This window comes from Cynocephalus volans, chromosome 11, assembly GCF_027409185.1.
Source record: "Cynocephalus volans isolate mCynVol1 chromosome 11, mCynVol1.pri, whole genome shotgun sequence".
Taxonomy (NCBI): domain Eukaryota; kingdom Metazoa; phylum Chordata; class Mammalia; order Dermoptera; family Cynocephalidae; genus Cynocephalus; species Cynocephalus volans.
In genome coordinates this window covers 29,479,181-29,501,815 of record NC_084470.1, presented here as the reverse complement: position 1 = coordinate 29,501,815, position 22,635 = coordinate 29,479,181, and the positions used below count along the sequence as shown (strand labels likewise).

The 22,635-nt window shown below is 46.3% G+C and overlaps 1 protein-coding gene across 1 annotated transcript in view; it reads left to right on the top strand.

The window, feature by feature from the left end:
* Positions 1-22,635, top strand: part of RFTN1 (raftlin, lipid raft linker 1) — a 196,995-nt gene that overhangs the window by 135,413 nt on the left and 38,947 nt on the right. Inside the window, exons 5-7 of the mRNA XM_063114988.1 lie at positions 2,310-2,646; positions 10,779-10,982; positions 22,148-22,263. Coding sequence (XP_062971058.1) covers positions 2,310-2,646; positions 10,779-10,982; positions 22,148-22,263 — 657 coding nt within the window. The remainder of the gene's footprint in view (positions 1-2,309; positions 2,647-10,778; positions 10,983-22,147; positions 22,264-22,635) is intronic.

The window sequence follows — 22,635 nt, the reverse complement described above, 5'->3', positions numbered from 1 at the left end:
CCATTTTGTAGATGAGAAAACTGAGGAACGGAAAGCTTATGTGACCTTCTCTGGTTCCCCCAAGCCAGTGAATAGCACATCTAGGGCTCCAAGACAGGCCTTTCTGAAAGTCTTCAAACACCGTGCCATTTCTGTGACTCCAGTTAAGACTGGCCTGTGGTTGTGCCCTTAGTGCAATCAGTTTTTAAGAATGTTTCAATAATCATAGCTATTTCCTCTGCAGGAAGACCATAGTAGCAAGAGGTAGTGCAAGGCCATTTCTTCATTTCATTCAAAGACTAAAATCCATTGCCTTTCTCTTTTTCCATATGTTTCCAGGAAGCTCAGAGCTATACTTTGTATGCAGTAGCTTTCCTTAACCTAAGGTTCTTTGGTGTAGTTATCTCCCTACTCTTTTCTTCTAAAACTTTTGTTACCTGTGTCTTCTTTTAGAAGTTCTTTAAAATAATTTCCACAATAGGTGGATATCATAGATTAATGACTGAAAAATGAATTTTTGGAATGGAAAGGATGACTTTAAGGTTTTTTTTTTTTTTGTCTTTTTCGTGACCGCACCGGCCATTCCTATGTAGGATCCGAACCCGCGGCGGGAGCGTCAGCTGCGCTCCCAGCGCCGCACTCTCCCGAGTGCGCCACGGGCTCAGCCTTGACTTTAAGGTTTTTGTTTTTAACTTTTGATGAGTGAATTGAGCCAACCGTGAGCCTGAGTGGACACATACATGTCCATGCAACATGTATGTATTTGATGCCTTGAGATGTGTCCACTTGGTCTTGTGGTTAAGAGAATGAACTTTGACCTGAGCTAGACCTGGCTTTGAAGTCTGGCTACTCTTTGCTTGCTTCATGACTTTAATGTCTCTGGGCCTCGGTGTCCCATCTGAAATAGTGATAGTGCACAATCATTGAAGGATTCGACAAAACTTATGTAAAATGCCCAGTGCAGTGCCCGGCACATAGTAGGTCTAAAATAAGTGGCAATTACTACTATTATTGTGATATCTAGCACAGGCTCGACTTTATAGCAAGAGAGTGGACTACACATTTGCAACTGCTCTAGATTTCTAGAACGTGCAGTGTGGAACTCAAATGACTTTCTGTTTAACATTAGGTGGGTCATCAGGTCTACTGAGCCTTGCTTCTCCTTTAGAAAGAGTAGCTTCACGCTCGTATTTCTTACTAATTCCCAAATGACTGTAGATGATCCTTTAAGAGATCTCAAGTTTTTCTGAGGTCATCCAGTTAGGGGCTGGTGACTAAGACTTAGACAGCTCTGAGGTCTCTACCTCCTTATTTATTTGTAAAGTGACTTGAGCATCCTTGCCTGGAAAATCCCTTAAAGCCCGCCTTCTAGTTTTGGCTGGCTCTTGCTTGATTTTATTAGGCTATTACTTCCAGTTTTTCTTTCCAACTTATGACTACTAAATTCAATCTCCTGGTGCTATTTTTGGGGGAGCAGGAGAGTTCAAGTGCCACAGTACTCCATGTGGATGTTTGTCCCTATCTTGCAGGTGCAGGGAGTCAGAAGGAACAATTACTGGTTACCTATGCTGGATGGTGTGCACCGGCTTTAGAGAGCCAAGAGTCAGCCTCTGGCTGTGGGACAGGTGTGGTCTGTGGGCTCCTCTGGCTTTCCCGAGGCCTGGGAGCAGAGTGTCCATCAGACTTCCCCTCTTGTGGGGAATGTACCCATCAGCCTTCGTGCAGGGGTGTTTTCCCCACCTCTGCCCTTCTCTGCCAAAACTATTGTCTAAAAAAAGGAAGCTCTTTGTGCACAAGCCTAATAACACCAAGGTTAAGGGTTCAGATCTCCAAACTGCCCTGCTGCCAAAAAAAAAAAAAAGGAAGCTCTTTGGGTCATAAAATGCCATCTGGTAGATAGTATATGATTATATAGACAGATTGTATTTATACAGTATCCTCATGGACAGGAAGTAGGTGATTCATCAGGGAAAAAAAAAAAATTCTTCCCAGAATGAACTTCCTCTTTCAAACTCTATTTGTTTGAGCTCATCTTTTTAGAACCCTTTTCCAGCCTTTAAAAAAAAAATTAATAAGGTCTAGTGCAGTGTTTCAAAGGGAGGTGATCCCAACCCTTTGTAGCCAAAGGCTTTATTTTTCCGTCAGACAACATAGTTAAAACAGCTCACGCCATCTGTCCCCTTGAGGACTCGGATCCTCTGCCAGCTGGGTGTGGTCCGTGTTCACACTGACACGCCCTCCAAGGCTCAGCCAGGTGCTTTGGGTGCTGCACATGTCCCTTCGATAGACCATGCCATTCACTTGCCTCTCTCATTTTGTTTGCCTCGCAGATCCAGGAGGCCGCAAGTCGGGGCCTGAAATTCGTCGGTGTTATCCCTCAGTACTGTCCCCCTGTGAATTCGGCAGGTGGCAGCCCTCCGGCGCCTGCTGCCAACAGCGCCAGCGTTGCACGGGGGGATCACGTGTCGTTGGAGAGCGAGACCCCGGGGACTGTGGACGTGTGTGAAGCTCCTGCAGGCCCGGGAGGGGACGTGCCCATCGCTGAGCAGCCCAGCTTTCCCTTGGGAGAGAGAGATGCTGGAGACTTTTCATCACGGAGGGTGAGCAAGGCACTGGATGGACCAGATGGTGGCCTGTTGGACGTGCATGAGGAGCCACTCTCGGGGAGTAAGTATGTCAGCGCCGGGAGTTCTGACCCTCTTAAAGTGAGACTAATGGCTTTTCACTAATCCCCATGGCCTGTCAGGGGAAAGAAATGGAATTAGAGTGTAGAGGCAGCATTCCATCAAACTGCAGAATCTTTATAAGCAGTTGCCTGGGCTGCCCGACTGTTTCCTCACTGAAGTTGTGACTTCTGGGGAGAGCAAAGCCACATGAAATTGACTTGCAGATGCTCCAGAGTGTCCTGTTTGAAGTGGATTCTAGACCGTGAGTTATTTTATCCCCCGTGCACCTGCATCGCCCTTGAATATCCCGGTGCTCACGCAGGAGGTACCATGGGCCAGGCACCAAGGAGAATGCACACTCCGCTTTTTTGAATATCTGCCCTAAAGCAAGGAAATCAGGAAAGTCAGCTGAGGACAAATTGTGCAGGAAGCTGGTGATTCAACTCATTAGGATGGACACAACCAGATTTCGGGGAGTTTATGTTGTTGACAAGTCAGCACTATGGAGAGAACACTGCAAGGGGAGGCCACTGACGTGTGAGTCCTCTTAATCACGTGGTGGCCACTAGAGCATGTGCTTTAGGTTGGGAATTTCAGATGACAACGTGACAACAATAATAACAGCCAACATTGATTAATACTTTCTGCGTACAGGGCCCTCTGCCAATAAGCATTTTAAATGACCGATCTCTTAATTCTCCCTCCAGCCTTAGGATGTGGGTAAGCTCTATTATCACTGTGCACTTTACAGCTGAGTAAACTGGGGTTTAGAGGGTAAATTTGTTGCCCAGGCTGGAAATGGGCAGAGCTGGCATATGAACCCAGGTGGGCTTAACCACCGTCCCATTGTGCCTCTCTACTTGGTCTTCCCTGGGTAATAGACCAAGAAGTTTAATGAGGCCCTGAGTTTACGAGGAGCAAAGTTTCCCTTCATTTCCCCATGTTTCCCTTTTCTCTGCTTTCTTCAGGAAATCTAGCATTCAGTCATTTCCTGAGAGCAAGGCACTTATATTAGCCATGTGGCCTCTTCTAGCCTTTGGAAGGTGAACAAGTATCAAGAGCCTGAGGAGGGATTTCTGTCCAGGCTTTTCTGGGTCATCTCCCTGGTTAATGTTGTTGATACTATTTATTTACTAATTCTTAAAATTAGCCTCTTCCAAATGATAAGGAACAGTCAATACTTCAGGAATAGAAAACAAGGTGAAATAGTTTCTTTTGTTATCAGTATTTCCTGAGAAGAAAGTGATGGGATGGTTAACTCTGGGGGCTTATTTGCAAAGTTGATTTAGAGCGAGAGGTTGGAGCGGCATCAGTTCTGGGATATTTTAGGACTATTGTTTAATGAAAGCCTTGATCCTTCTTAACTATGGAGTGAAGTAGAGCGTTTCATCTGTGTGATTTTTCACTTGGTTTGAAGCAGACTTCTGCTACCACCTCAGAGAAGCTGAGAGGGCATTTAGACCCAGCGTGTGTTTCCTAATGAACGTCCTAGTCTTGATTCAGAAACCTCCATCTTCTCCTTGAGGTTGGGCTTGATGTGTGCACTCTGAGTACAAGAAGGCAGACAGGCCTGCTTGGAGCCCTTCTCTACAATCCAGGACTGTGGGAGGGTGAGGGTCAGGCCAGGCATAGGCCCCCGGAGACAGGAGTAGGAGTTGTGGCGGGGCGGTGGCACAGTTAAGAACCCACACTCTATGTACGTCCCAGCCTGCCTCCTTCTAGCCAGGCGGTAGTCTTGGGCCAGATACTTACCCCTTTGCACCTCAATTTCATACACTGTGAAACAGGGATGGAATGAATGAGAGTTTCAGGTTAAATGACATGTGCATTTAAAACATGCCGCACTGCCAGGCACATAAGTCTGAGCTGTTGCTGTTGGGGTACAGGCTCAGGAGTCCTGACTCTTGACTTCCCACTCTCGTGGAACCCTGGCTTTGAGAAAGGAGGCAGTTCATATTGAAGTTCCCTTGAGAGTTTCCAGATAACCCACTTTTCTCTGAGACTCCCTCCAGACTCTGCCTTCTGTGGTTGACCCCAGGGAGAATTATTAACTGAGGAGAATTGTCCTAGGACCCTCCCCGGGTGCCCCGTACCTTCCTGCTGCCCTGTGGCTACTCATTCCCTTGCCCAGAGACTCCCCCTATTGCTGATCACACAGAAACCCCCCAACACCTAAAGTGCCTTAGCCTGTATCCCATCTCCTCAAGTCACTGTTCTCTACTAGAAAACCAGATCCTGCCGGGGAATAATGGGTTAACGCGTGTGTTTCTGGAGGCAGTGGGCTCTGTTGGGAGGCCAGGAAGGGGGTTTAATGCCTCCCCCCCGCCCCCCAGTCTCACTAGGCAGTAGACAGCTGCGCATCTCTGTACACGAGACCGTTTCTTCTCTCTGCTCCGGCGACAGGTCTCTGAAATTTAGGCAGCTCTCTGCTATCCCTTTTTCCTCTTTTGGTGTATTGACTGAGCCTTTGGATTTTTCATCACATAATGAGCACACAGGGGTTACTAATGGGCATCAGGCCTCGTGGAGGATGGACAGACAGTGTCATGATGGCAGTCACCCTGTGAGTCTTTCCTACGTGTCATGTCAATTACTCCTCACAACAGCTCTGTGACAAGATGCTGTTACTGTGCCCATTTCACAGATAAGGAGAGTCGCCTTCCATGTCCTCGTGCAGTTAAATTTCTTTTTCATGGCTTGAGCGTTTGGCCTCTCTGTAGGCCGGACATCCAGGGACCCTGTCCACATTGGTCATGGCCCTCACCTGACCCCCAGCTTCTCTCCTAATCTCGTTGCTGCGAAGTCTTGTGGTTTCCTTCCCTGGGAAGTCCGCTGGCCATCACCGCCCCCGCCCCGCCGCCCCTCCCCGCTGCTGGCTCAGCTCTGGTTTGCCTTTCTGCAGGGCCCCCTAAGGAGGGTGAAGCGCTTTTATTCCTCTTTCTGCCAGGTGGGCTTAAATAGGCAATCACAGCAAGACAATTAAAAAACATCCAGAGGGAGTCTCCCTCCTTCCCCCTTCTTCTCCTCGGTTCATTTATTTCCTTTATAGGAGGCCTAGAGGAGAGGAGTCTCTGCAGTGACTGCTCACAGGACTTTCCAGTGTATTCTGCATCTGGAATCAGAGGCAGGTTTCCTGCCCAGCCCTGAGGGCTCGTCCCGCGGCTGTGCCCTCTGTGCCCCACCGTTCTGCGGGAGGCTGTCACGTGTCTCTCTTCCACTCATCGACTTGTATGTCCTGGTTGGGGGATTCCTGTTGGTTTGAGGTCCTTGTTGTGCAGCAATCACCTGAGCTCGTGCAGGGATGGCCCCAGCGTCTCTGTTGCTACAACTTCAGTCAGAGAAACAAGGAGACCAGATAGGTTCACGAAAATTCTAATTGTGCTCACTGTCACCAAAATGATAATAGAAAGTCTTCCAAGCACTGTGCTTTCCACCGTGCACCTACTCACTTCACACGTGTAGAAATGTCAGCCAGAGCCCCGAGCCAGAGGTCTCAATTGCATTTCTGGCCGAGGGGATTTTAGTGAGTAGACCTCCACCGCTGCCAGCTCACAGTGGACGTCTGAAACTCAGGGGCCTCCTTCCCCCTCTGGGTGAGCATCCTCCCCTCCCCGCGTTCTCAGGATAGTTGGACGCCCCGATTCCACCCCTCCTGGATCTGCCACCTGCCGCCATCTTTCTGGCCTTTCACTCAGTCCCTTAGCAAGGGGTCATCAGCTCCTGCTTTCTGTGTCCCCATGAAATTAGCCTCTTAGATTTGGGAAAGAGCCCAGGGTTTGGGTTTGAGAGACTGTTGGCTCTGCCACTTACTGGCTTGTGATTTCTGGGGGATCCACTTAATGCTTCTGGGCATAGGAGTGATGCCACCCCCTCCCGTGGAGGTTGGGAGAGTCACATGAGGTGATTGTGGCTGTTGTCATCACTGCCACTGGGTTCCTGTGGATTGCTTCACATGCAGCAGTCCCTGGGCTTTGCCTTTCCCTGCTTCCCTGGCCAGCAGGCCTCAGGCCAGCCCAGAGATGCCTTGCTCTTAGCACCTAAGCCTGATAGAAGCCTGAAGCAGCCTTGCTCCGATGTAGGAATCTGGGTGGAGCAGCCTGAGGCCCTTGGGCCCTCCCAACCATGACCCGCAGCCCTGCCTTCCCCCTGCCCATGACCTCCACGGTCTGTAGTCCCCGCCCTCCTTGGCTACCCGGCCAGGCCTGACTTCTACTAGTTCCTTCCAATGCAGCTAATTCACCAATCTCCTCCTCCTCCCGAATCTAGCCTTTGTAGCCCCACACTGAACTCTGAACTCTCTCTTCCCTCCAGACCAGAGGTGTCCTCACACGCCAGGACCCAGCAGCTCCCCTTACTCACCTGCAAGTCACGGGCTCTCTGGGCCATACCTGCAGGCAGACTGCAGACTTCCATCCTGTGCCTAAGTCCCTGGGCCCAGGCCCAGGCCTCAGAGCTGGACACCTGCCTCTTTCCTTCCCACTTCTGAGTAGCCAGGCAGGCTCGAATAGACTGGGCTCTCAGGCTGGCTGTGCCCAGCCGGCCCCAGCCCTGGTCCTGTGCCCTTCGTCCTCCCCTAGCTTCCTCCACTTGTCTGGCTTAGGTCTACCCAGCAAACATGTGCAGCAACCAGCATATTACAGGGACCTTTCTGGACACTGAGGACCTAAATGAGACAAGGCAAGGCCCCTGTGGCAGGGGAAGAGACTGACAAGAACACAGTCATGATGCTGCTTGGGTGCTCTGCCAGTGCAGTCCTCCAGCCATTTCCAGAACATTCTCAGAAACAATGCCTTCCCCATTCCTTTGGGACTTTCTGTCCCATGTCTGGAAAAATCTTCCAGCTGGGGTCATGGTAGAGTCACAGAGCAGCTGAGAAAATTTAAACAAACTTGGGGGTTCTTTTTGGAATCCTTGGTGCCTGGTCATGTGAGGATGTGTGTTGGAGCATCAGAATATTCAGACATCAAAGGACATCATTTTTGAACAGTTTCTCTTGGCTGGTTTCCATGTGAGTAGAGAGAGAACCGTGGCCAAAGAGACAGTGAGACAGAGGAGTTTACTAAAGGGTTACGCATCTGAAAGCAGGTTTCTCCCAATATTTCATTGCTACTAATGCTTTGGGGCTCTTCATTCCAACAGCATTTCCTTTTCCTTCCTGGAAAATTTATTTCTGTCTCTGGCTTCAGTCCACCCCCCTGGGGAGGATCGAGCCGGGGAAGCTGGGTCACCATCAGCAGTCAGCACCGTCTTCCCTGTCCAGGGTCTCTGTCTTGCCTACACTCCAGCCCCCGCGTTCTTGCTTCCCATTTTGACCTTCTCCTTTTTCTGTTTTGTTATGCATGTGGGAAAGTTGTGTTTCTATCTTGCCATGAGAGTGAGGGATCCTTCTGTGTGATCAGGTGTTACCTTATATTTTTGGACTTTAGCCACTTCTAAATTCCCCACTCACTTCTGTGCGGAGGCTGTGATTTCTTTTTCTTTTTAATTCTTATGCATTTGTGCTTGACTAGAGTAGACCATAGTGACTGGTGCTCTGGCCCGCCATGGGGTCACCTGTGGACAGTTCTAAGCCGACAGCTTCCTTAGTCTCTAAGCCTACGGCTTTCTCAAGAATGGGAACATGCCAGTGTGCCGTATGCCCAGGGGAATTAACAGCTCAGGAGTGACCCTCGATCCATAGGAATGAATGCCCCAGCTTTCTCACCCGTGGAGGACCAATCTGAGGTGTTTTATGCAGTGTTTCAGGTCCCCGGTGGGACTGAGTGAGCCCCAATTACCCCAGCAGTAACCTGATCACTAATGCACCCTTCTCTGGATTCATCTACCCCTATTTCCCATCTCTACTCCCTCCCTCTGTTTCCTGGGGGTCACTTCCCAAATAAACTACTTGCACATGAAAGCTTACAGGGTCTGCTTTTGAGAAAATTCACATGAAGCCCAGGACTCACTGAAGCATTGCGTATCCTCTTGCCCCTGGTGGCTGCAGCCTTCATTTGAACCCCTGGTGCCTAGAACTGGAAAATATCCAATCATCTAGCTCACTTTCTGTCCCACCACTAACCCCAATCCATGGCTGATTCCCTCTCTCACAAACCTCCCTTTGCATCACTCCATTCCTAAAGTTTGTATTTCAAAGGCATAAAATAATCTAGTGGTTGCTAGCTTCATACACTAAGACCTAACTTCTTGTAAGAAAGCATTTCCTGGCTGGAGATGACTTTCTGAGTCAGGCAAGTAATTTGGGGTGGGATGATGAACAGACTAGAGCTGGTGTTTAAAATCCAGGTGGCCACTTCTGAAGATGGACACCCTCCTTTCCTAATTGGTTCTATGGGTAGTTTGAAATGGCTTCTGTTAGTTTAACTGTTGTTGATGACAAACTCTTACGGCCCAGCATTGATCCCCAAAGATCTCTGCGGATGATTGCTCAGATGGGGCTGTGAGGAGACTTCCTTGGTTCCAGAATACAACACCTGTGTGAGATAATTTTAGATGTTACGTGGATGAACATATTTGGTGTTAATACACTTCATTGTCACCTCCACTTTATGGCAAGAGGTAGTGGTTTGCCTTTACAGTACTGAAGGAGAGTTTCCTTTTTAAATGCATTTATTTAAATTAAAGATAGTGAGTCCATTTAAAAAACAGTAATTCAGCTAGTACTTGGATACCACAAAAATGGTGAAATCCTGACATTTGAGAAACAGCGTCTCAGAATGTAGGTCTAGATGTCCCACGTAGGGGGCACGAATGTGCTTTGTTCTTCTTTCTTTTTGACCCTGAAATTTTTTTCTTTGAAAGAAGGGTGGGGATTTTCTTATGATTCAAAAGGATATTTTTGGAAACCAAAGCATATTCCTGACTAGCTTGGGTAAGCAAAGCTCTTTAAGCTGGGTCAACTCTGACCGCTTGGCTAAATGAGTAACACCAAAATAGACCTTCAGACTTAGATTGAAATTCCAGGTATTTGCTCCTGGAGGCTGCTGCTGCTAACTCATGCCCAGCAGCACGTAGGGCAGCCGCTCAGCTGCCAGCAGTAGTGATTATTGATTTCTGAAGAGCTGAGCTATAAATGAACGAACGGAAAGCTCAGAGCCTCACCCCAGTGCCTGCTTGGCAGTTTGGGCCAACCTGCCACTCTAGGCAGGAACCCTCATTTACGGGAACATATTTATTTTTACATATCAATGATGTATTTTTGATGTACTTGATTAAGTATTCAGCCCCAGGAAACACCACTGCAGTTTATAAATAGTGAGTTCAGGGGTGTACAAGGTTCCTGGAATTAGAGCAGTATTTTTGTTTTTATGTGCCTCTGCTCATTTACTTTTTTTTTTTTTAAAGATCAGCTCTCACCCACATATGTCTGCTTTTACTCCAAAACACATCTTTGTTTGAATTTCTATAAATGTCTGCTGTGTTCTTCTCTCAAATGCCTACCTGTACAAATTAATCTCAGATAATAGCTATTTATTATATTCCAAATTCAGTACCTGAGTCCCCCATCTGAAGCCCAATCTTTGAGGTCCATGCCACTTGAAGACAGCCTCAAATTACTACTTGGGATTGGGTTTTATTATTTGGCAATAGTGCAACCTCACAGAGATTTAACTGTTAATATCATTTCTTGAGGCTCCTGAGAGATTTCACTAAATCCAATGAAGCAGATTTTTATCACTGTGTTTTAGTCCGTTTTTTGTTGCTATAAAAGAAATACCTGAGACTGGGTAATTTATAAAGGAAAGAGGTTTATTTGGCTTGCGATTCTGGAACAGCTGCATCTGGCATGGGCCTCAGGCTGCTTCTACTCATGGTGGAAAGCATCAGCAGCCAGCGGGTACAAGCCGATCACATGGTGAGAGGAAGCAAGAGAGAGAGAGAAGGTGCCAGGGTCTTTTTAAGCAACGAGCTCTCACGGGAACTAATAGAGCAAGAACTCACTCATTAATTCCCCCTCCCCCAGGGAGAGCATTAATCCATTCATGAGGGATCCGCCCCCATGACTCCATCAGTTTCCAACACTGCCACATTGGAGATCAAATTTCCACATGAGTTTTGGGGGGCACAACACATCCAAACTCCATCACACTGGTTGACCTTTTCTCTCTCCACCCCCTTTACAAATCGCAACAGAAATGGAGATCTTCACCCTTTTCAACAAACCGAAGAGCCATCAGAAGTGCCGGCAGTACTATCCAGTCACCATTCCTCTCCGGGTTTCCAGGAATGGCCAGACGGTGAGCGGTTTGGATGCCAACTGGTTGGAGCACATGAGCGACCACTTCCGGAAAGGAGGCATGCTGGTGAACGCAGTCTTCTACCTCGGAATGGTGAATGGTATGGAAACCACTGCCCTTGGGTGGTCCTTATGAACCCTGCTTCTCACTCTCGTAATCCTAGCCCCTCTCCAGAGCCTGCTCAGGTTGGAAAGCTCTACAACCATTAAACATGCTGCATTTGATTTCTAATTAACACATCTCGAGGAATTTTCCATAAAGCCCAGGACCTGAGCTCTCTGAACCTCTCTAGTAGGCAGCCAGGTATTTTCTGAAATGACAGAGAAAGGGGAACGATTCCATTTCATTGATGGTGGCCTCTGTCCCTGTTGCTTTTAATGACTTTTATAAAGATTATTCCCTGGGTTTGTTAATTACCCCCTGGGATCATGCCATTCCGAAAGTGCAAATTGTTTGTAGACACTATTACAGTTTGAAGTAGCAGTAGCAGCACCTTGGAATTAACAGCAGAGAAATAAATTGGAACAGTCCGGTTTCTGTAAGCTCCAATGGGACACACAGTGTTCCCGGGGCTCATGGCATCCAGTACCCCCTCCCAAGTAATGGGTTATCTCTGGGGGTTGCTGCAAGAAGTAGCACTATTAACATCAGCTTTTCTAAGGCAGAAAGAAAGACTACCCACAGTGGGGAAAAGTGTCAAGCAATGAAAGGGTTTCGAGTTAACAGGAAGGCAAGTTGAGTCGACAGGGTGCACCAACGATAGGAGGCAATTTGGGAAGTGAGGCCAACCTGCTGCACGTGCAGATCCTGGGGGGCTGCCAGTCAGCAGGATTCCTAAGTGAAATGTAACACCAAATTTGTCAATCCCAGCAAAACCTGGCAGGGGACATTGACAGCATCGTGTCTTAATGTTGAGCAGTTTTCTCTCTCAAGAATTAGAGTCAGAAATGGAGTTTGGGTTGTACATTATTTGCAATCCTTGAAATGCCAACACACATCCTTAGAACAGAGACATTGTTCTTAGTTCTGAGTGTACATACTTTAAATACTTTAAAGCCTTGGAACATGGTATAGCACAGACAGGTTTTGATATTGGAGGCAAATTTCTTGTTACTGTCTAAATACCAATGTCTAATATTAATATGTTATTTCAGTAGCAGCAGGCATTGTATGGTGTAGTGGTCCATAACCATTTGTTGAATGGATGAATGACATAAGAAAGGTGATTCGTTTGTTAAGAATACGTCCAGAGTAGTGCTGTCTAGTAGAACTTCTGCGATTATGGGAGTGTCCTATATCTGCACTGTCCGGTATGGCATCCCCCAGCCATGTGGCTACTGAACACTTGAAATGTGGCTAGTATACCTGAGGAATTGAATTTTAAAATTTACTTAATTTTCATTGATTTAAATTCAAATAACTATGTGTGGCTAGCGGCTAGCATATAGGACAGTATACTCCTAGAGGAAACATTCCATTAATACAACTAACAAAGAGTCACTTCCGTTCCCTGCTGGCAAGGTCAGTAACTTCCTTCTACACAGAGGAGCCCTCCATGGGTGTCTGCAAAGTCCCCTGAAGCCAAGGATTGTCGTGGTCTGTTCTAAGTGCATCACGAAACACCAGTGGCAGTACATGCTTGCCCAGCTGTTGACAGCCTGATTCTTCAGCTTTAGGGGAGGCCCAAGAGGAATCTTTGGCTCCCCACTTTCTGCAGGGATATCCCATTGCCCATGCTGGGTTCGAGCAGCAGCAGCTCCTGTCTCCCTTCTTGGTGCCCATAGAGTCCATCTGTGCTGCTGCTTGTTTTACATTTCTCCCTGGGATCCTGGTGGCTGGTTGTTAAAGATGTGCAGGGAGGTGCTGGAGGTGGCACCTACACAGGCCACTGCCAGTAATTTTTTCCCATCTTAGGAGAATCGGGACATCCAAAAGGAAGTCTTCTCTTTGGCTCCAGTGCCCAAACATGTCAGGGGCAAACTGAGCCCTGAGAGATAACACCCTGGGAGTTCACAAAGCCATTATTATGTCTCTAACCACTGTGGTTTTGGTGATCAAGTCTGAGTTAAACTCCTCTACTCCCCCTCACTCCACTCTCCAACCTTGAGTCCAGAAACACAGATAATTTATACAGCTTTTTCTTCAGATTTGACTTGAGTGTGTGAAATGCTGTTATATCCTCCTTTGGCTTTAGCTGCATTAAATCCCGCCTTTCTGCCTTGAAGACAGAACGTGAAATTTCCCCTGGCAAGTGCAGCTGGGAAGTCCTCCATTGAGCCATGACACCTCCCTGCCTGCAGCCGCATCTACAGCCCGCCATGGCTGCACACTCTGCCTCCGGCAGGGCTGCAGGAGTCTCAGAACAAAATTAGTGGAGGCCCACTCTGACTTAAAACATGATTTCACCCTAAATGTTTCTGAAGGAGGGAGAGTGACTTGGAAGTGACGCTTAGTGGGTTAGGGCGTTTCTCCTCTGGAAAAGCCCAAGGTTTCCATTGCCCAGGGATGAAATATGAGTGTGTTCTTTTTCCAGAATTTAAAAAAAAAAAAGGAAAGCTCATCGTAATCATAAAAGGAACCTATTTCTAATGAGATAATTATTGTCCCTACAAATAAACCTGACAGAGTTGGAAGCACATCTTTAAGCTGTTTGCCATCTGGAAAAGCCTCAGTCATGATTCTTAAATAGATATTTGTCCTCCAAAATATTTTCCATAAAGTTGTAAACTCATGAGAACTTTGTCCCCTACACAAAGTGATGTTTCAGCCTAAATTATCTAGTTAAGACTCCAGCTTCTGTTTTCCAGGCTTCATCCCCCAGGACCTGGAAAGACTTGTACTGTCCTCAAGTGTGGGCTTTTGCTCATGGCATCAGGGCTTCTCTCACTGGGGTCGTTTATTAAGCCTGGATGAGCAGGTGTCTTGGGAAGGGGAGGCTTTGCCTTTGGGCCCTGCAAGCAGAGGAGAAGCATACAGTAGCAGTGGTAGCGGACCCCTCGCAGTGGCTTTGTGTTGGTGCTGGTCTAAGCAGTCCAAACACAGCAACTCACTCGATCCTCATGCAATCCAATGAAGTAGGCACTGTTGTTATCCCTGTGTTACAGCTGTGGAAACTGAGCCACAGAGACATTATGTCACTCTCAAGGTTACCAGCTAGTAAGTGGAAAGAAAATGGCAGGAAGAAGTGAATAGGCAGGGAAAAGGAGCACGAGGAGGGCAGGAAAGGAGAGGAAAGAGATGGCTGTTGGCGAGAAGTTGTGGTCCCTGGCAGGGCCATGGGCTGCCCTCCAGGTGGGGAGAGGAGGGCTCCAAGTTCCCCCTAGGAGGTGGCAGGACTTGGTTGGAAGCAGGAATGAGTCTGGGGGCCACACAGCGAGCAGAGCAGACAGGCTCTTGGGAACACTCGAGCCCGTGAGTCTAGAGGGTGGGAAAGGCCAGGAAGAGAGACTGCTGAGCCAGCTGCTGGGGAGGAGTCAGGGTAAGGTCAAGGTAGAGCTGGGTGCCCACCCTCTGAAGATCCAGCCAGGAGGCTGGTGTCTCACCAAGGGCTCTGGGCCTGCCGAATCCCCACTGCCACCAGCATCTCTCCTGCCCTGCCTCGCCCTTCCTTTTTCCCCTCGCTGTGTTCTCACTCTGCTCTCCTGGCCCTGTCCCCGTCCTGTCCTTGCCATCTCCCACACCCGCAGTCCTTCCCCTCTTTGTTTCAAAAATGTTCCACGCAGCTGATCATCCAGTCCAGCAACATGCACCGCCTGTGGGGACCATATCCTCACTTCTCTTTTTGCCCAGAAGAGTGCTTTTTTTTTTTTGCCCCTGGCTGCTTGAAAAGAGCATAGCTTCTTATCCTGCATAATATCCTGCATTCTAGGTGTGTCTGGTCAGTGCCTCATGGTGTTGTTTATCTTGTTTCTCTGGCCTCTATTTCCTGTATACTAGTAGTTAGTGCGAGGCCTTGATAAATTCAGAATTTATGAATGGAATACATTCCAGGTGGTGTTGTCTTCTCCATGTTACATCACATAGGGGCCACTTTATACCCACTTTATATCTCTCCATTCCTACCCTTTTAAAAAGATTAGGTTTTCCTTGAGACTTTCCCTAATGCCCCAGCTGCATTAAATCCAAATAACATTTGGTATTTTTGCCACCTTTTTTGACACCTAGCATACCTATATTACCTTATATTTGCAAAGTACATATGTAAGAAACATGTACATATTTCAAATAAACTATCTATGTAGGAATATATATTTTATGCAGACATACTTGCAAACCCCCGGGCAGGTCATACGTCCTGTACTTCTTAGCACCCCAGTGCCTGTATACCATTCCCTGTATACAGAGGGTGACCAGTAAAGGTTTCTGGGTGAGGATCAGTACTGCTGACGGTGTTGAGGGAAGAAGCTGGTAGTGGGGTGTGTATCACTGGGAGCCTGCAGGTTCTGGGGGGAGGAGGCTGGAAAAAGAAGGAGAATGAAGTAGTTCCAGGTGTTTCTGACAGCCACTCCGTTGGAACACCACCTGTCTCTAGGAACGTTTGGCCTGGTCCTTACGGACACTTAATAGTGTAGGGGGTAGATTTTATGTATGCCATTAAATGCATTTTTCTCTTGTATCCATAGCACATCTTGAAGTAAACTTTTTATTGCAGTTTAGCACACATATAGAAAATAGTACAGATCACAAGGATTTTCACAAGGTGAGCACACCCCTATAACCAGCAGCTAGATCACGAAATAGAACATACCAGCTCTGTGGAAGCCCCTCAGGCCACTTGCCATCTCTGTTCCCCAGGGGTAACCACAGTCCCAGCTTGAAACACCATTGATTGGTTTTGAACTTTATGTGAATGGAGGATACACTTGTTGTGTTGGCTTCTTTCACTCACTGTGTTGGTGAGGTTCACCCACATTTTTATATGTAAGTGCAGATCATTTTCTTCATTGCTGTATACTATTCCATAGTGTCAGTGCGCGCAGCTTAGCCATGTGCAAGCATATTTTTATTCTTTTCTTGCCCCATATAGGAAGGCATGGCTTCTACACAGATTTGGCCCCAAACAGAAGCCTTAAGGCCCTCTCACTGTGACCCCACTGAAATCTCACCCTAAACACCAAGGCAGAGAGAGTGCGGTGCAGCGGTCAGAGAGCACTGGGTGCACGAGGATAGAAACCTCGTCTGTGTGTTCATCACCCGCCCCCAGCTCCTCAAACAGCGTCCGGCTCATCGTAGTAGCAGCTCAATACATGTTTGTTAGTTGTTGAAAGAGCAGGGACTTTGGAATCAAACAAACCACATTTCAGATCTGGTTTGGATTCCATTCCTATGAACATGGGCAAATTATTTAACTTTTGTAGCTTCCATCTTCTCACCCACTAAAGGGAATGATGACTCTTGCAGAGTTTGGGGAAAGATTCAATGAAAAACCATGAGTGGTGCTTGGCAGGGTGCCTCCCATCCAGCAAACACTGAATCAGGGTGTTTCCTCCCCGTCTGGTCAGGTACACGGCACTGAAGCTTGCGGGCTAACCCTTACTCTACAGGAAGAGGAGTCATGCCTTCTCTGGATTATCCAGCACTTCAGGGCATATATGTTTTTTTTTTTTTGTCTTTTTTCGTGACCAGCACTCAGCCAGTGAGTGCACCGGCCATTCCTATACAGCACCGGCCATTCCTATACAGGATCCGAACCCACGGCGGGGAGCGTCACCGCGGTCCCAGCGCTGCACTCTCCCGAGTGCGCCACGGGCTCGGCCCATATCCAGCGCTTCAGATTGAGAATGCAGGCAGGAAGGCAGGGCTGAGCGGCAGTGAGGGCTCAGGAAGCGAGAGGAGGCAGGAGCCTTCCTCATTCTTAGGTAAATGGAGCAACTTAGCTGCAGCGTGATTGGGAAGTGACATGCCACCACTATCCATGATTGGTTAAACAGTGATTACATTTGCAATGGGATCACATGTCGGTATGACCACAAGTGCGATTACAGTTATAGAGTTGGCCAGTGCCATTCCTGGAATCAAGGTGGTGCCATAAGAGCACCTGCGGCCTCTGGTGGGGAAAAGAGGCCCTCGCAGAGCCAAGGGGATCTGTTATGCCGCTACCCCAGTGTGGGCAATTTAATCCACTCTAGCTCAAGTGTTAAAGGGAGAATAATAACATTTGTTTTTAATCCTGCAAAAATAAACCAAATACATTGACCACTTGTCATGGCATGCACATTCCAGGCTAGACTTTGCAGAAGAAAGCAATCTAGGGCTAAGCCTGAAGGTTAGCTTGATAGACAGAGGCTTAATGTCTCAGAGGCTGCAGGAGAAGAGTAGTTGCCTCATAGAATTTACCTCTTGAGATAATATGGCAAATCTCCTTTTCCACATCCTTCTTGTAAATCATAAGCTTGGAATGTTAAGGTGGCTTTTTGCCAAAAGACCAGCATCAAATATTTATACAATGCCAGGGCAGATAGCTTTTTGTGCACAGTAGGGAAGCATCTTTACTTTAATAAAAAATGCAGTGATAATGGAATGTTTTCCATAGATGGAGGGTGGTTTAACCTTTTTACATTGGGAGCCTTCACTCTAAGATAGACCTATTTATACCCAACTCGGTGCACATTATAGTGAGGCCGAGCCGTGAGGATAATGAGGAGACAGGGAGTAGACAAGGCCATCAAAACAAGGGGCTCTTTAAAAGCCCAGCTGTCTGCTGTCTGTGGTTCATTGACTTTTTTTGCTGTTACAGATGACCAAATTTTGACAGCCATTCTGAACTTGGCTTCATAGTTAAGTAGGTGAATCAGCACTGTTTTCAGAAGCAGAGCAATGGGCTCTGAGGATGGGAGGAAGGCTGTGGATGAAGTGTGGTGTGAATAGGACCTGGGGGAGTTCCTCCTTTGTGCCCCCCAATCCTAGCCTTAGTTCTCCTCCCAGGCCCAGAACTTGGGAGGAAGATTTTGGAGAGAAAGTCTGGATGGGCTGCAAGGTGTCTCCTTCCCTCTTGTGAACCTCAATTCTGCTGTACTGTGCTGCTGGCAGGCTAAATGCTATCACATTATTTATGTCAGGTTAGGTACTTTAGTACTTAAAGCACATGGTAGGCACATTTAAAGGGCTTGGAGGCTTTCTACTGAGGAAAATCTCTGGAGGTAGAGGCTTTAGAAACTGAACATATTATTTTTTAGAGTCCTTGAGGAAATATGTGCTGTGTCGAGTGTCTTGTGGTCACATGCATCCCCAGGTCAGGACTTGGGAAAGTTTTATCCAAAGGGGTTTCTTAGGGCATCCCTACTATGACAGACACTCCAGCTGGACCCTTGCAGTGTTATCCAGAACTTTAAAAATGATCTGGACTATGGTTCATGCTTGTCCTGGACCCCCCAAATATTTGTAATGTGGTTCAGCTGAAGAGCAGCTGTTTCCCTGGTCACCTATGTAAAATATGTCTTTGGAGGCCATTGAGCAAATGTGGGGGAAACATTTTAGCAAAGTGGATGAGAGAGGCATGTTTAGCACTTGCTGAGGCTGTTTGATAACAGACTCTGAGAATAGGAAACAAGTTAGAAACTGGAGCATAGTATTGGTTTACCCACAGAGATCCTACTTGAAGTGGAGCAGTGTCTTATCAGGATGGGATAATATCAGGATGGGATAATATCATTATGAGGCTTCTGTGCTCCGGGAATTACCCTCACAGCCATGCTTTGTTGAGCTGTTCAGTCTTCTCTAACATTCTGGAATAATCTGGAATGTCCCAAGGCTAAGCAAGGTACACTGGTCTCATGTTTCTTAGGTCTTGGTTGTGCATTGTATCTGTCAGCTATTGCCACAATAATGCTGTGTCACAAACCACTCCAGAGCTCTTTGGCTTAAAACAGTAATAAATTATTCTGACAGATTTTCGGACTGGCTGGAGCAGCTCTGCTGATCTCAGCTGGACTCACTCACAGGTCTGGGGGTCAGCTGATCTCAGCTGGGCTCCACTGGCAGCCACATGTCTTTCATCTTCCTGGAGCCAGCTGGGGCATGTCCTCTAAGAGTAGTGTCAGAGACGCAAGAGATCAAGCTCAGCCACACAGGTGCTTTCTTGTAAGCCTCTGCTTGCATCATGCCTGCTAATATCCCATTGGCCAAGCAAGCCACATGGGTAAGCCCCTAGCTGGCTTTTCTCCCCACCAGTCACCTGAGTCTTGACTTTTTTTCCCTCATGATTTTGCTGCTTGTTCATCTGGTCCTTGGCTGCCCCTCATTCCACATGGAACTCTCAGACCCTGCGGATCCATATCCCTTGCTTGCCTAGTTTGTTCATGTCTCTACTCAAAGTGGGGAGCCCTACCCTGAACACGCCTTTCAAAAATAGCCACCACCAGTGCCTCCACCTTCACTCTCTCCCCTCAGCCCACTTTATATTTTTATAGCATTTTATCACCTCTGGTATTATGTTATTGTTTCCCTCCCCCACTGCAGGGCAAGCTCCGTGGTGGCAGGGACTTTGTCTTGCTGCTTGGGAGACCTCCAGTGACCACAAGAGTATCTGGCACCTAATAGGTGCTTAGTAGGTGTTGGAACGAATCAGTGAGTGGCCAAAAGGTTATTTCGTGTGAGCTTGAGTGTTTCCAGTAACCCATCCATCACTCACCCTCCTGAGGCCTGATCTTCCATTTTTAGACTAGTCTAAGGAAGGCTCTTTCTTTCCATTAATTGTACTAAAATTGTCACCCCATAGTTTCTGAAACGCCTTGATTTTAGTTCTGCCTTGAAGAGCTGTATAGAAGAGAGAAAAAGAAAATTCCTTTTCATTTGTGTTGTCCATTTACTTGTGTTATGCCTATATTAAATCTTGTATTAATCTTGGAGAAATGGATAAAAAAGAAAATTCAAATTACACCTAATCCCACCAGTCATAACTGCTTCTAGCATTTTGTGTATTTCCTTAAAGTTTGTTTGTCTAAGCCTTTGTAACATAAAAATTCACATTCAGCACTTAGGGAAGTTTTGTGTCTTGTTTTTTCCTCCATAAATATTGTATCTAAAGCATTTTTCTGAATCATTACATTCCCATGATATTTTGGGGGACAGTATAGTATTTATTGTATAGAAATAATTTATTTTATTTACATATTTAGATTTAATTTATATCTCAATTTATTTAACTATTTTTCCATGATTGGATATTTGGATTGTTGAACATTTAGATTAAGTGTGTCAGCAATTTTATAAGTAATGCTTATTAGGTAAATATTGAAGGCATTGGTGGTTATTACCTCAGCATAGACTAAACCAGGTAGGATTTCTGGATTGAAGAGGACGGACTTTTTGTGGCAGACTCTTAAGACATTGTTAAATTGCTCTCTAGAAAGTTGTGCAGTTAAAATTTCCTTAAGCACTGTGAAATTCCCATGTCGTCATACTTTTACCAGCAGTGAGCATTTTCTTTTCAAAATTTACCAATTTGATAAACAAAAGCTGAAAATTTTTTCAGTATTTACTGTCCACCGAGAGAGAAAGCAAGAGAATTAATTAGCTGCTAATTGATGTCCTTTGCCTGTTTCTAATGGTGTTTTAGTATTTTTAACTATTGATTTGTAAGAGCTTTTTATATATAGAGAGAATACTAAGCTTAGCCTTTAATTTATTTTTGTTGTTACAAATAATTTTCTCATGTTGGTGAACTTTTAATTTTGTTTGAGGTGTCTGTTGGAAGACAAGCTAAAGATGGTTATGTATTCACATTTGTCAGTCTTTTTTTGTTGTAACTTCTGGAAAATTCTGGCAGTTCCACGAACTGCAGGGTGATTCAGAGGACTTTCTGAATTTGTTTCCCTTCCTTTCCTGCAAAAGAAAGGGTCACATTATTGTGAGTGTGTCTTATTAAAAATTGTCCTTTTGACATAGCATATCATTGAAATGTGCTTTGTATGTGTATTAGTTTGCTAGGACTGCCATAACAAAATACCACAGAATGGGTTGTTTAGACAATAGACATTTGTTTTCTCCCAGTTCTAGAGACTAGAAGTCAATGATCAAGGTGCCAGCAAATTGGGTTTCTGGTTAGGGTCTCTTCCTGCTTGCAGACAGCTGCCTTCTTGCTGTGTTCTCTCGTGGCTTTTCCTCTTTGCACATGCAGGGAGAGAGCAAGAGAGACCTTTGGTGTCTCTTCCTTTTCTTGTAAGGACACCAGTCGTATTGGACTAGGGCCCCATCCTCATGATCTCCTTTAAACTTAATTACCTCCCTAATGGCTCTATCTCCAAATACAGTCACATTGGGCGTAGGCCTTCATATGAATTTTGGGAGGACATAGTTCAGACCATAACAGTATGATTGAGCAATGTTTATAGAATAGAATCTAGGGACCAGGAAGGATTTTTCATACACAATCCCCATTTCACAGATGAGAGACCAAGCCCTTGAAAGTGTCACCTTTCGTGATAGAGCCTGGACTCAAATCAGCTGCTTCTAAGGCAGTCTTCTTTCCCACAATATCTTATCTAAGTGAATCTAGTGCATTTAGGAGCCGTGAATCAAAAAAGGGCAAAAGGTGCCTCCTTTAATGTATTCTGCAGGGGCAGGGGTGCTGTTCTATTTTTGTTTAGACCCTCATTGCCTAAGACAGTTCATGATCATGCTGTACCTTTAACAAACATCTGTTGAATTGGAGAGAACTCAGAACTTGGTACAATGACTTGAGCAATGCTCAAGGCAACATTTTCCATGGTAAATCATCTGGGAAAATTCCCCCTCCCCCAAACTTCTACCTCTTGACAAGAGCTGCCTAAAATGTTTTCTGTACAGCAGTGCATATCATGCCAGCTTCCAAGAATCAACGCATTTAAAGTAGGACTGACAAGCATAGATCTGTTGTGTTATATCAGTCCCTCCTTAAAAAAATCTCTCTCGCCTAAATATAGTTTTCTTCTAAAAACTGTTTCTAAATGGCTGTGTTTTACCCTGGATAAGTTCTCTCCAGTGCATCCTGACGTTGCAGCATGAAAAGGAAGGTAAACGCGTGAAATCAAATGGTGATTGCTAACAATGAAATTTGGGCTCATAAAATCAAGGATATTATTCAAAACTGCGAGGTAAATTAGTCTCATTCATTCTGATGGGGCTAGACTCTGTGGCTGTGTGTGCCTTCTTTAATTAACATGCTGAAAAGATGTTCTGATTGGGATTATTAATGAATGCAGTGAAAATTTTTGCTGCTTGTAAGGCTTCTGCCACAGACGGTTTACAGACCACCCCTCCTCCCCCCGCCTTTTTCTTTTTCCACAGATTCCTTACATGGCTTGACAGATGGAGTATTCATCTTTGAAGCTGTTTCCACAGAAGATAGCAAAACCATACAGGGCTATGATGCTATTGTTGTCGAACAATGGACGGTCCTGGAAGTAAGTGTGGGGTTGGCAGCGGCACTTCTTTTGTTTGGACAGGGATTGTTTTATCCGCTTGCTCAAGCTGACCATGGGGCTGGTGCTCAGCTGGGGCTTTCTTCCAAAAGGGAGCTGACCTGGGTAGACCTTACAAGAACCCCCTTAGTCCTTTCATGCCCTTCTTTCCCACCCTAGGTAGGGATGGGCCCCACTTTTCCCTTTCTGCAGGGAAGATACAGGTATGTGCCTGACCAGTCAGAGGCAAGAGAGATGTATGTCATTAGTTTGCATTTAACTGAAAACTCTAAGTGACATCATTGAGGCCACGTAGTTTGTGGCCTCCATAATAATAAGAGCAACATTGTTATTGGAGCCAGACCCTATGGCTTC